The sequence below is a fragment of the Battus philenor genome, unplaced genomic scaffold (genome assembly GCF_028537555.1).
Source record: "Battus philenor isolate CCGP_79_NKW_IND1 unplaced genomic scaffold, ilBatPhil1.0.hap1 SCAF_27, whole genome shotgun sequence".
In the NCBI taxonomy this organism is placed as follows: Eukaryota; Metazoa; Arthropoda; class Insecta; order Lepidoptera; family Papilionidae; genus Battus; species Battus philenor.
In genome coordinates this window covers 7,046,987-7,062,484 of record NW_027181690.1, presented here as the reverse complement: position 1 = coordinate 7,062,484, position 15,498 = coordinate 7,046,987, and the positions used below count along the sequence as shown (strand labels likewise).

At 32.8% G+C, this 15,498-nt stretch overlaps 1 protein-coding gene across 1 annotated transcript in view; it reads right to left on the bottom strand.

The window, feature by feature from the left end:
- Window positions 1-9,203: 9,203 nt before the first annotated feature.
- The window catches only part of LOC137925442 (facilitated trehalose transporter Tret1-like), a 31,834-nt gene continuing 25,539 nt past the window's right edge, over window positions 9,204-15,498 (bottom strand). Inside the window, exons 4-8 of the mRNA XM_068768880.1 lie at window positions 15,047-15,200; window positions 12,773-12,905; window positions 11,891-12,120; window positions 11,516-11,710; window positions 9,204-10,437 (exon numbers count right to left, since the gene is read on the bottom strand). Of these exons, the coding sequence (XP_068624981.1) occupies window positions 10,171-10,437; window positions 11,516-11,710; window positions 11,891-12,120; window positions 12,773-12,905; window positions 15,047-15,200 (979 nt within the window). The 3' untranslated portion in view covers window positions 9,204-10,170. The remainder of the gene's footprint in view (window positions 10,438-11,515; window positions 11,711-11,890; window positions 12,121-12,772; window positions 12,906-15,046; window positions 15,201-15,498) is intronic.

Genomic DNA, 15,498 nt, shown 5'->3' with positions numbered 1-15,498 from the left:
CGACCGCAGTGTAGTAATACGGCAAGTGGACGCTCCCGCCCATTCTCTGGTTGTTTGTTTTTTAGCAGTGGCAAACCTATGCAATAATGCACATGGTGTGAATTATATAATATAGTATCCCTGGAATCGAACCCGCAATCTTACGTTCGCTAGTCTCTGTGCTCTTCTACTGGGCTACCACTACTCATGTTAAATATATTATTTATAAATAAACCTGTACATATAGTCCGGTTGAGTATCTTTCGTCGGTATTTTTAAGCATATATCCACCGTACAAGTGGTAGATAAATAAGACTAGACGTCTTATTTATCAGAGATATATATAATCCATCGTATGTTGTACGAAGAATTGTTAAAAAAGGAATGGGTTTCATAAGACTATGCTAAGATAAAAATTATCGCAGTTTCATCACTTAAAATGATTCGGAAAATTTATTAACATAGCATTAAATTGACCAAAAGTTTACAGATGATATATACCTAGGACACAAGTACATTGATCACGACATTAATAAAAAAGGTCAGTCTTATTTTGTCATTTAAAATGAACTGTAATAATCGTAATAGTAAACCACGGAAAATAGAGCACTTACAATTTTTTTTTAATTTTTATAAAACGATGAGATGAGAATCGATTGTAAGCTTCGTCCAGTCCTATAGAGGTATTATACACGCGGCACAAATGATTTTAACCCAGTTATTTCAGTAGCTAAATATAACTAATAGGCGACACGGTTGTACCGTCGCATTTGTTTCCTGGTAATAAATAGTTATACAAAAAATAATTAGATGCGATTTTTGGATGTAAGTTTGCTGTATTCATGGATAAATGTGTAAATACTATGTATTATGTAAATACTATTATGTATTATTGGGAAGGTAGGCAAATATGCAAAGGTATATTCGTAAGTAAACCATACCAACGAAAGTAGACAATAAAGAAATAGTGCGAGTTAATGTGCTATAAAATTTCTTGTAAAAACGAAGTCTTAAGATTAAAAATTGTGATCTTAAGTAAAATATACATGTCTACAAAATTAATAACAAAATAGTCTCAATTTACATAAAAACTTTTGATAATTCGGCACAAATTAACACTATTATTTTGAAAGTACGTATAATGAAATGTTATAAATTCAGCAAGATTGAGCTATGTTTTTTTTATACGAGGTCTGTTCAGATTTTTTATTCATGAGTATTTATTTTGTTTAAATATTGTACACATGTGCCAACTTTTCTTTATGGATTGTATCCATAAAGCATTTTAATAAAATAATTTTGTAATTTAACACAATATGTCCTTGGACTTAAATTTGTTTTTCACTCAAATCTTGGTACAGAATATTTGACCCATTTTTTTAAATAGACAAAAATCGAAGGCTCATTGATCTCAAAATACATTCTACAAAAACTGCTGTCAAAATGGCCGAACTTGTCAGTGAAGTATATGAGTACCAATATAACAAAACTAAAAAAAATCATATTGAATATATGTAACACGAGAAATTTATAAATTTGCAATACTTTTTCAACAGACCTTGAATATACATACTCTACATAAATATTCTCGAGTGTAATCGTGCAACGTGCTAAAAAAATGCAATTCAGATCAATTATTGGACGTCGCATACACAGTATGAAAAAACGATTCGACTTTCGTTTCATTTTAAACACTTATTTGATCACCTATTGTCTTATTGTCAGGCGAATGACCTTTTCAATACTCTCGCAAACTACTCGCTGTGACAGTGTCATATGTAAAGACAACGATTTGTTTTTCGTAACATGCGACTACTTTTAATTACTTAGTGTTATATGTCTTTAAGTATGATAATTAATTAGACAAAACACTATTTCTTATCTTTTAACAATTCAAATTTAATGACAATAAATTCCATATAGCGTACTTTCTGTAAATTTGTCATCTATGGTCTGAAATCGTATTTTTAACATCTTTATCTACTAGGAGTACTTATCTAGTGAATAAAAAAATGTCGTTAGAGTAATAACTCTATGGATTCATTATCACTTTGATATTGTATTCTAATTTTATAGTAATAGTAATGTAATTTTGTATAGAACAGAATAAGAAGAAGATAAAACAGAATTATATTTTAAATAATTGTAATTTCGGAGTATTTAATGCTATTAATAAATCATAAACATTAATTATTTATTTTCGTTTTATATAATATCACAGTATTGAAAGTAATGAATCTTTTCTATAATTAATTAAACATAAATTGTTTCTTTTCATTATTATTCTTCTTCGTAATTCAACAATAGGCCAACATATTGAAACTTTAACAATGTTAAACGAAAAATATAAAAGTATATCATGTTTTTCTGTTGGTGCGCCTATTTAAAATTATTATACAAACATTATAGCACAGAATCTTGATAAGTAGCAACACTTTCTTCTCAAGGGCGAACTCGTTTGACTCCATTAAATATTTTTATTCATTCCAATTTTCACATGTAAATGCATCTAATCTAGTTAGAGAATAAATTACTGCGTGAAGTACATATATACAGTTACGTGAAGTACATGGATATATACAGTTGCAATGTTTTTTGTTAACGTTTTTGCAAAAATATTTCCTAATTTCTTTAACCGTATTTTTGTTTTGAAACAATGTTTCTTGTTCTATTTTGTTGGCAACTCGCTAATCAGACATTGTCCAGTCTTAACTATAAATAATTAATTCTATACTTAATAAAAAAAAAAAAGAAATTATGTGAATGGCCTTTACCAACAACAACTTGACAAACTGGTTGTTTTATTTTCTGGTGCGAAAATAAATGTATAAATGATACTTTTCCGACAAAGCGATATACAATTGAAGATGTGAAAAACATGAATTTTAAAGATTGCTGCCACAAACATTTACCTACTGCCCTTGCAATTCATTTATCGACTTCTCCGATGAAGTTATAAATTGTATTTTTTTTCGATAACAATCTTCTACAACGTATTAGAAAAACTAATAAAAAACGTTTGAGTTTAGTTAACTCATTTTACATCAAAGCACGTTTCTAACCTTTAGCGTTAAGTTTATATCATTATAGGAGAGTTCAATGTGATTCTTGTTTCTACCGAATTGGGTTCTTCTGGCAATCTTCTTATATAAACTACACTAAAAGTTCTATGTATATAATCATATAAATAAATGATGAAAGACGAATAAAATCGACAGAGTCGTTCTCAAGTTGTATATTTTTTAGTTGTAGGATAAACATATATATTCATGTAGTTCTTACCAAAGCGACTTAAGAACTTGGCCGTTCAAAAATTAACTTAGACACGTCAAGAAGTCTTCGACCTATGTTATTATATCATTACAATAACTGCCATAAATATGATGAATCTATAAATGCCAACGCGTATACATCATTTATGAAGAATAACAAAATGGTCACTCGTTGGTTCGGATCCAACATTTCAGCTACATCGATCGGTGTCCCATTGATCTGATGGTAGCTACCTGGGTGCAGCTTCTTCCGACGACTGTCGCCCGTCCTCCTTCTGAGTGGACTTCTCACCCTTGCCGGTCCGAGGTCTGAACCCTGTGGCCTTAGCAGCCATCAATTCTGATCCAAGGCATCTTAAATTACAGTCCCTAATAAGTAAGTCAATACCCCATGTGTATATATATATATATATACATATAACGAAAGACTCATTTGCTTACATTATTTAAATTTTAAACTACGATGTTTCTTATTATTTGTCGTATCTTTTTCTTTGGAGATCTGGTTCTCACTAAAACTGCTTCATGGACTAGATGAAGAGCTCTTTTACCATACTCTATTTTACCATGTCATTCGGATAGTCTATCCTCTAGTTTCCTCAGGATAGTGTTACTGGAAATTCCAGTTATCGATTTCTATGAATCAAGTGGTCAGACCTGGTGGTAGGTCATTGTTCACGTGGTCTTTTACCGTTTCATTTCCTTACAACCAGTTTGTCGAAGTTACCTGGTTCTCTGCGATATCCAATATTATAAAGAGCAAAAGTCTTAGTCTTTAACTGCTCGAGTATGGACTTATTGGTGCATCTTTCTACCCATTGTACGCGTAACATTTATCCCAAACGCCATATTTCAAAATCCCTAATTTTTTTTCGTTCCAATGCGCAAATTGATAATGATTTAGAGCCGTACAGGAATATCTAGAATACGTTTGCCCTACAAAAGTGAAACTTTAAGAGAAGCTATTATTGTGAATCTTAAGGCAATTTTTAAAAATACATTATATCGTAATTTTTACATAACCTATTGAATGATATCATTTATTTGATATTACATTCTTTGACATATTTCTATATAATTTATTATAAAATATTGCGTTACAATATGATAAGACTATGTACTTATGTTTCGTCTTGTGACATATATGTAGATGCTACAGATAAAAATAGTTTTTAGTAATAGCGGTTTCGTAATGTCATTCCCATTCAATACAGGTTTCGAGTTTACGCCCCTTTTAGTTTTTTTTATCGTTGGTTTTCTAATTTATACGGGTTCATGGCATTTGTTCGCTCCAAAAGTCATATTTTTATATGAACACAGCGCAATAAAGTAAGTATTTTAAGAAACGAGCAAAATATTCGTTGTTATAACAAGATACAGAATTAAAAGATTATCTACCCACGACACAGTCTAAATAAATATCTGAAATATACAATAAATGCTATAATTTTTTTGAATTATTGCAGATTTTTAAAAAAACGAAAATTCACAGATATGACTAAATAATTATAGAAATAAAACAGGAGGAGATAATTATACTCGACATTTTTGAATATGTATTATTAAAGTCATGATAATAAATATTTTAATAACACGATTTTCTATTAAATTGTAAATGATACATATTTTTAATAAATAAAAAGACAGACCAATCTCTTATATAAATGTAAAATACAGTACAATAAATTAATGAATATACTTACAAATTAAAATCACTAAATAACACTTATATACGTTTTTTTAAAAAAATTTAACACAAAAATATAAATTTCTGATATTTCACTAAACGATATTCTTTAATATTGTTGTATGTTCAATTAAACACTAAATAATAGCACTGTTGTCTGTTTCAAAATTTAATAAAAAAAAACCGTGTGGTTATTTTAAAAAAAGAACGCACAGATGATTAAAAGCTTACGTTTAAATTTCGAAGAGCAAAACGCGCGCGACCTATGCGGTATCCGTACATACACTAGACTATTTGTGCAGTCGCAGTGGTGGTGCAATGTAAACAATTGTTTACAGAACAAAATAGTAACATCTTAAGCTCTATGTACTAAGAGATCTCGTTACTGAACAATTATATCGATGTATAGTCACGACTATATTATAGTTTTGTAAGGCATATATATTAAATATCAGTTTTTATTAAAGTATGTTTATATATATGGTCGGTTATATTGGATTAATATTGAGAAATAAATACACAATATTTATAATATAAACTTACATTCGCACAAAGAGTTTATGCGAGTTATGCTAGAGATTTCTATATGAGATTAAATCAGGAATGGGAAAATCCGTAGACGAACAAGAGTAATCTACACGACTTAGAGGACTAGTTAGTTTAAATGGCAGTCCACAACATAATTTCAGCCGCAGGATGTCCACAGGCGGACATAGGCCTACTCGATATATTGCCAATAAGACAGGTTTGAAGCGGCCTGCCTCCAGCATATTCTGATCATAACAAGGTACTCTGTACACATTGTCGATGGAAATCCAACGCAGGTTTTGCCAGACCGTGGTCTTCACTCCGGAACCTTCCAGGTCTCAGCCATGGCCTGCTTACTACTTCAACTCATTAGTTCGCTGTGCTATGTCTATGATGTCCTAAATTCTGAGTTCTTTAAAAATAAATAAAAAAAAATGTCGGTTTTCTGATAGTTATAACAATTTGTAGTTATAAAAATATGACAGTCAACATTACGTAAAAATATTTAAATCATTGATAATTCATCATAGACCAATGGAACCTATACTATTCAAGGTAAAGATTATCTTATTTTCAATGCTAAAAATCAATCTATCTTAGAGTGTTTACTACGTTTTTATTTTCTTTATACTTCGATATAAAGAACGATGTTGTAGATAACAGATTTACACAACGTCATCTAAATTATTTCGTCGTTTCCACATAATTCCACATAATGACTGTCATTGTACTAAATATTCTTCTCACAAATTTGTAGCAAAAAAAACGGAAACGTACGCATCCGCCTCGTCGAGCAGGTAAAGCGATTACTAATATAGCGTGAAAACAATAAGATTTTGCATTTTTTACTTGTAACAGATATAATAAAACTTAAAAGACGGGATTAAAAACCGAACCTGCAACGTCTGAAAGAGCTTGCGAGGTCTCTTTCTGTGATATAGGCCAGGTATCGGACAAAAAAAAGCAAATACATCAAAAACGATTATAAAATAGCGTTTCAATGGGTTCTTAATAAAACTATAAAGTTTCACCAATTTTGATGTGACTTGAGAAATATAGTCTTAGAAAGTGTTTATAAGGTCAGTTTGACAGGAATTGCATTGCCGAACATAGTTTATTATAGAAAATGCGTAAGACATTAGTGTTAACAAGATAAGAATGCGTTTACCCGTACCGCTTTTTTGCATTGGGCGGCCGCGTGCTCTTACTTTAATGTCTGGTTATACGCCTTGACGAGTTTTTGAACAGATTCCCAGGCCTTTTCTGTTACTTCTTTTTCCAGGGCACGTTAAATCTCAAAAAGTATAAGTACATACTTATTTCTACCTCGTCTCGACCCGAGTATGAAACACTGTATATTGAGAAAAATATCGACGTAAAATATTTTTTAACTTTAAAATACGTGATGTCTTTAAAGAAAATCCGATTTTTTTGTAAAGGTTACTAACTTTTTAAATTTTCTCCTCTTTAATTTTGAAATTCTTAAGGCAATTTTTTCATATCTTCGAAATTAAGGCCCTCCACAAAGCAAGCCTTGATACCTCTGGTTATGTGATACACCATATGATAGCCCGTTGTCAGCCGGTCTTTCTTTTCTGTCGTTTACAAATGCTGTGCCCTGTGGCATTTACTTTATTATATGGGATCGCCTCTACTCACCAACAAGTTTCCAGAGGATGAACACTAGCGCCCTCTCCGTATCATAATACTACTCGCGATCGCCAACCCGCCAGCCAAGCGTGGCGATTATGGTGTAACCACCACAGATATCTTTGAGAAGACTTACGCCTTGCAATGGACGTCTATTGGCTGAAACGTCGACAATTTTATCTGGTTTGAGGTGTTAAAGGCATTTAGTCTAAACCTTTTTACATCTAAGTAAGTTTGAAGTATCTCACACGCGCTAGAAATCGGGCAATTCGTTGTTAAAATAGTTTGGGCGCCAGTAAATTTTTCAAGTAATTTAAGTGTAGCATAAATTACACCAGAGAATAATAATACCAATACGTTGATATGCCATACATGTCACGCTCTAAGTTTTGGAGATTAGACCAAACACCGGCAAGCGCAGATATGAACCTCCACTTTCAAAGGGGATAGACGACATTTTTAAGATCGTCCGAAGCCAGGTTAACCCGTTCTAACCGGTCTTATTAAAAATCTATGAAGACGACCTTTGTATGATAAGAGATGCAATCGTTTATCTAATCCTATCGGAAATCTGCAGGGAAGGCCTATGTCTAAAAGTGTACGTTTTTCGACTGACATTCTGATGATAATGCTGAAATGTTAAATAATAATGGTCCTAATCCAAATCTGTGGAAGAGATATGTTCTATACTTTCTAATTGACTTTTACAGATTTCACGGGGTAAGACGGCAGAGCGCGGAAGACGCTTTGCCGAAGCCGAATATGTAAATAGACCTCGATGGCTCCAACGGGAACTTCGACCCGAGCAGTTCCATCACATGCGTTACAACCGGACTATTATCGCAAGTTTAATAAAAGTATTTATAATTATAAACCGTTCGAATCCAGGGGAATGAGAGCGTATGCAATTTTATTACCACTTAAAATCCTGTCGATCGTGCATCATTCGTCACGTTTAATTCAACTAAAAGTATGTAAGACTTTTGATCACAAAGTAAATCTGAAGCAACGTGACGAAGTACTTACTTATTGTTTTTAAAATACTTTTACGATTCAAACGAAAAGTAATTTATAATTACAAACTTTGTTTTAACGAGTTAATGTTTTACTACAAAGTAAACATTTTGCCGTAAATAAATTTGAATAGATTCAAGAATCGATTCCTTGAACGGTAAAGAATGACCGTGTTATATTTAAAACATATTTTGCTTTTTATGTGACATTTACTTCTTTAACTTAAAATAAACAGCCAAGGTCACCGACGTAGCTTGAAGAATTACTCGTCTGAAATGGTAGTGGACGAGGCACATCACCCATACTACCAACGTTCGTTAAGGCTTCCGCGGGCGGATTCCGAATGGCGATCAGAAACTAATAGATATGGCGTGGGTAGGCCCATTGATGTGGTTTTTACGGAGTATATATATATATATATATATATATATAAATATATATATATATGTATGTATGTATATATATATCCCCTTGAAGTAGTCCGTCTTGAAAGCAAAGTTTGAACCCTGAGGAGGTCTCATAAAATGCATACGACCATATACCATAATTATTAAGCTTTTAAAAAGCACGAAGAGATAGATGCCTTAGGATTTCTCACGAAATTAAATGAAAGTACTGCTTATTAAAGTTTGACATGACACTGCACAGCGGATTGTCAAGATGAAGTAGCAGTGGGCAAGTCACATAGCGCGCAGAAGAAATGGTCAAAGGAACTTTAAGGTTCTCGAATAGAGACAACGGTCCAACCAGCTCAGCGTAGGATGTCCAACATCAAGGTGGAAAAAAGACCTTGTTTAGATCTTCGGAAGAAGCTAAAGACAAGACACTTTAACAGGATCCTATTGGAAATCTATAGGAGAGGTCCATGTCCAACACCGGACATCTTAAAGCTGAAATAATGACTCCGCAATATAAGATCGGTCTTTAGCCATGTCGAAGTAGAATGGAACAGTGATCGCAAGGGTCTTTCGTATTATGATATTACCTAAATTGCCTAGTCGTAATAAAACATTGGATTCGGTAATTTAATAATTTATTACACAAAAATATTTACATTTCACTAATAAATCAAATATTAAAAACGATTGGCATTTCATGAAAGGAAATACAACTAATTGGTATTATCATTCACAACATTTAGTATCTATCTTGGAATTTCTTCCAAAAATTCGTATAATTTTTTTTATTATTATTAATTTCACATATAAATGCACGTGATTATTAAACACGTAACTTTGTTACGATTCTCATTCTGTTTTTATAGATAGGAGATAATCTTGGTTAAAATTGAGGTAACACATGATTATAGACAACATTTGATCTCTATTGGAATCGGAAATCAGTACAAACTCTATACTTAAGTACTATGACTTTTCTGCATACCCGCACGTCATTACTGTATTTTAATTTGAAAAAAAAAATATTGATGTAATGCTTGAATTTAACTAACTAAAGCATGCGTTACACATTAAAGTGGGGCGAAATTATTGCTATGATATTTATGTAGATATCATTATTGATAGGACAGTTGGTATTAAACATTTTAAACGATAAATGAAACTATTATCGCATTGTGTTATATACAATCAAAGGACGTGGTTAAAAGTTTCATAATCTAATCCTTAACGATTTATTCATACTATTTGTGCATTTTATATCGCATCGTATTTCTCATGATATCAATTCTAATATAAGACTACATAAAGATATGCTTATTCTAACGATAGATTTCATTTCGTATATTCAATATGACACTAGAACTCACACTATGATTTCACAGATATGCTACAAAGTTAGTACACACAGTAAATTCTGCATTAAATATTCTAATTAAGATCAATTTGTATGTTGTGGTTATTTACACAACCTTTAAGAATATGACTATGATATTTTACAACCAACACATTGCTTTTAAGCCTCATTTTGTACGAAAAGTACTCAAAGAAACAAATTCATAAATGCATTGTAAACAATCCATAAAACAAAACTTTTATCGCATATTTTGAAAACGATTTCATTCACTCGCAACAAGTTAAGCGTTTATGGCGTGGATTTCGTGACGTCATCTTCTTTCTCTACTTTCCCTTTCCTTCTCGAGAGCTTTGAGTATATTTCGTCTACGGTCTTGTTCCTCGTCTCTGGGAAGAACATCACTGTGTAAAAGGATGCGACGAAGCAAACAATTGCGAAGAATAAAAGTGTCCAATGTATGCCGATCATCTCGCTGAGATTCTTGAACCATTTCATCTGTACGAAGTTGCTGAGCTTTGCGCATATGTTTGCGAATGATGACACTGTGCCTCGCAACTGAAAATAACATATCATTATTGCAGAGTAATTAAATACTTCTAATTTATTAATTGATGTTTGTAGGACTATCAAACAATGTGACATAAACATTGCAGAGATCGTCGCAGGACGTTGAATGCAAGCCACTTCCAAGGAGTCCTATCGGAAATCTATGGAAAAAGCCTCCAGTCAGGTCAAGTCAAGTTCTATTGCATGAAATTATGATAATGGTTACCTTTAATTTACAAAATATGGTTGCTTTTGCTGAATTAAACATTGCTATTTCTGTTTGAATGGCGCCATCGCTAGTGAAACAATAATAGTTTTATATCATAAAGTTACGAAGCAAGAAAACAGTGAATATAGATAACACGCCTTGTCTATATAAAAGAGAAGGTAAAAAATTATCATTATTAATTCCATTATAGACCATTCCATTCAACGACTATTACCCAGGTTTCTAACAAAGTAGTATTACTCACTTTTTTGCAATAGAATGTATTATTGACAAAAACTACGTGGATTAAAACTATAGTTATTATCATAATTATCATCAGCTAACAGACGTCTACAGTTACGCATAGGCCTCTCTCATAGATCACAATGATGACGATGTCGTCATAATATTGCTTGCGCTATGTAAATGATTACTTACTTAGAACTGGTTATCAGTAAAGCGGTCCTGATTGTACCCACTTGAATGACTGGTAATTTTAAAATCTGTCACTTTAGGTCTTATTAACAAGCTTACAGTTAAGTTAAACTCAACGAATTATAGAGAAGGCTATACTCAAAGTTTTATCTTTGAGATACAATTAGGAATGAGGAGATCCGTAGACGTACGAAATTAAACAACATAGCTCAGTAGATCAGTAAGTTGAATTGCCAGTAGGTGTGCAACATACCGCGCAGAATGGATGGCCACTAGAGTTTTAAGGTCTTGGAGTTGATACCACATACCGACAAGCGACAGAGTAAACAGACGCTGTTGTTGATGGCGTCAGAAGACTTTGGATGGAGGATGTTTTAACCGGTGTTATTGAAAGTCTGTGTAAAATGTTGAATGAATAATGATTAAAGGAGTCAGGAGTCTTACCTGGAACGTAAAGAGGTCTGTGATGATGATGTAGGAGATCGGTTGAAAGCCGGCGGCGTCTGCGAAAATGCACACGCACATGGCAACCACGGGTAACCAGCCAGGCATCCACGAGCCTTCTGACGTCACGTAGAACCACGCTGATAGCGTCAGCATCCCCACTCCCATAGCCAACGAAGTGGTGATCAACAGTAACTGAAATAAAGTCAATGTTCAAATGATAATTTCTAATCTATCCATTGATATCGAACAGCAAAACAAAATAAAATTAATAGTTTATTTAAATTATACTTTCTATATATATATAAACAATAACTAATACATAATGAATGGCGTTTCAGGCAATATAATAGATCAATAACAGCCTATTTATACCTTGCGTCCAGTCTTCTCTACGATGCAGGTGGCCACAATGGATCCCAGTAACTGTACAACTCCGATCATGATGATTTGTTTGTTAGGACTAAGCTTCAGACTGATGAAGTCGGCGGCCCTTTCGAACACGAAGCCAGCGTAGATAAGCACGATGAGGTATCCGTCGAATTGCTGCGTGATCTTTATCACCAGGGTGATGATGAAAGCTTTCAATGTCGGCTGATCGTGTACTGAAAACAAAAACGACATATTCAAATGTAAATATTTATAAATTTATGAGTTGAATCTTTATTTTGAAGTTGAACGCTGATACTTCTGACGGCGCCAATAGATGGCGCTGGTAGTAGAATGCCCCACGCTATCATTAAAAAAATTTAAGAAGTTCAAAAAACAAAATCATGTTAAAAATCTTATTATACAGTCAATGAGCTTTTAATTAATAATGTAGCTAGGAAATGAATTGTTCTAACTACTGTATTAAAAATATTGTAAAAGTGACCTCAAAAAAAAGTTTAAACATGTTGCGGGCTCTTCTTAGATTAAGGCTTCAAGCCTTCGCCTTGTAGCTTTAAGTTAAAGGAAACATTGAAGGGGATTGCAATCTGATTCTTGTTTCTATCAAATTAGCTCTTCTGGTACTCTTGTGACGTACACAAGAGGATACTTCTAATAAATGAATAAATGACACAGATGAGGAGCACACATAAGAGCACAATTGTGTCGAAATTAATTAAAAAGAAGAGCGTGAGAAGATAAATATATTTATTTAAAGTTACAAATACATTATGTCTAAGAATAAAAATTATTGAATATTTCCCATATAATCAAAGCAATAATAAAAAATTATATTTCTCGAACTAATTGATGCCAGATAACACTTACTTATAATATTCCAGGCGGATTTGGAGTCAGCCTGCGTCTGTTTCTCCGCTTTCACAATATTGTCTATATCTGCCTCCAAAGTGTGGTCTATGGTCTTCACGCCACGAAGCCATGCTAATACGTTTCTCGCTTCCTGAAAAAATATGTCGGTACTGCTTTAAGTATTTTATAATAAATGTAATTTCTTGTGCATATATATATTTTATGTACAGTACCTGGCGATAAATATTGTACAACCATCATTGAAAAGAGACAATCGGCTAATTTCGGCTTCGTAGAGCATTATCTCTCTCCCACACTAACTGTGTGACGTTTTGTCAGTCGTTGTATTTTGTATTAGCCGATTGTCTCTTTCCAAAGGTCGATTGCAATATTAATATTATTTATCGCCAGGTACTTGCACAACCTTTGATTATTTGCAGTTTGTGAATAAACCTCCAGTATTTAAATCGAAAATCACCATGTCAATGATATTTTTGTTGTGACAATAGATGTATTTTTATTAATTAATAGATAGTAAAAACATTAATTACATTGTATTATTTCTAAAAGCTTTGAAGTGGTGAATGTACATCATTTTTCAGCAAAGATCTTTAAAGCGTTTATACCCAATTACCCTGAATAAATGATATTTCTAAAATATGTGACAATATTTTTTTATTGAAATGGGATAGGCCAATAACTTCTGGCAATACAGTCGTCAAGACATGTAGCAAACAATAATTAATTTTCTTATGTAGTAACCCGAATTTCCATAATGGTTTTCCTTATTTACATTATTTATTATTTCTGAAACTATTCATTTTTATAGAAAGCTATACATCCTCACCAAAGCAATCAGATAGTATAATGATGTTTTATTATGTTGTAACTTAATTATATGTTGCAATTAAGAATATTTTAATTTTTTCTTGTAATAAATAAAACTCTTTAGAACGATTTACACTATTGTTAAATAAGTTTCCCCCTAATATGTCTCACGTCTGTTATAAACCAATTCAACGAAACAAAAGAATTCAGCTTATTCGTGTATAATGACGTAAGTTTTCGACACTTAAGTGACATGCGATAAAAAGCGACAAATTGGAAAATTTTACAAATTCACAAAAAACATAATGAGCAGTGATGACTTATTATTATAAACGAAAAATGATTATTTAACTAATTACAGGACATACGTCGACGGAGCTTGAAATTTACTTACTCTAATAAAAAACAGTTATTATTTTCGATTCCAGTTTAGTTTAGTCGAGCTGTGGTAGTCCGACGGTAGGGGCCTTAGATTAGGGATCGTAGGTTGCGGGTACGATTTTCTAATCTTTTGTAATTCACACTTTGTGCATTAATTATATAGTATCGCCATTGCTCACAAACAAGTTATCAAAGGATGTGCAAGAGCATCCTCTATGTACCATATATATAGATACCATACTGCGAACTCTATCCTGCCTACCAAAGCATGGAATATCCACCCCTATAGATATCATTGGGCAAGACCAATTCCTAGCAATGGGCGTCTATCTAGACCATGGATGCACAGACCGCGGCCCGCGGGCCGCATGCGGCTCGCCGGTCGAATACTGGTGGCCCGCCGACAGCAAAAATAATACTCTCGTACATTCGAAAAATATTGAATTCTATTTCAGAATAAAACCAAAAAAATTTAATTACCTATACTTCTGGCGGCCGGCCCGCCATCAGTTCATGATTTGCCCGAGTGGCCCCTAGTTTAATAACTCTGTGCAACCATGATCTAGAATATCACTGTTCATTACATTACCTTTTTTTTGTAAGTCCTTCTATCTACTTTCTTTGTGTTTTTTCTCTTTTATGATATTTACTTATTTCTAATACATTCATTAATTTATATCCGCATTATCCAAATAATGAAATTATAGAAAATACGTTTGGCAGTTCGCCAATTTATGTACTTTGTATAAGGAATGTTTAAATAAATAAATAATATTTACTTATAGGGTCTTGCATACGCTTTCTGTCTTTAAATTTAAACAAAACAAAGTATCTGTAAGATATCTTAATATTAATATATTCGTCCGAAAGGCCTGTTGATGCCATTAAGTTTGGGATATACGAGTAACATTGTTCAAACATCTGCCATGAATTCTCTTCTTGGAGCGCATCTAAAATTTCCAAGTTTTCATCACTCAGGCGCATCAGATCAACGTGATAATAATGATGATGATTTTCAATATTTGTAGAATATCAAATTTATACGCCGAGTGTTTTATATTAAAATAAAATGATTACACTTACATCGACTTTTCCTTGCTTAACCAGGAATTCAGGGGTCTCCGGCATTAGCAGGAAAATGAAGAACACCACAGTTGGAACGAGGAATCCGATCCATAGCACCGTGGTCACCGCCAAAAGGTCGGCGAATATGTAACTGGCCAAGTAACCAATGTTTCTGCAAAAAAAAAAATATTTTAATTACTTGTAAAATCATATGCGAATGCTTTAAACTAAGCTTTTTCGGTACTATGATTGAAACATAATGCCGACAACAATTATTTACATATTTCTGTACAAAGAAACTTATTTACTTATTACCATTTTACCATTGATTGCCTAACTAAATATTATGTTTAATTTGGTTATCTAAGTAATCAATCTATATTTTAAGATGCGAATAGTTTACGTATTACCTTCTATTTTAAAATTCGAATGCACTCTATTCAAATATACGTAAGTAGCTGTCCCCCCGC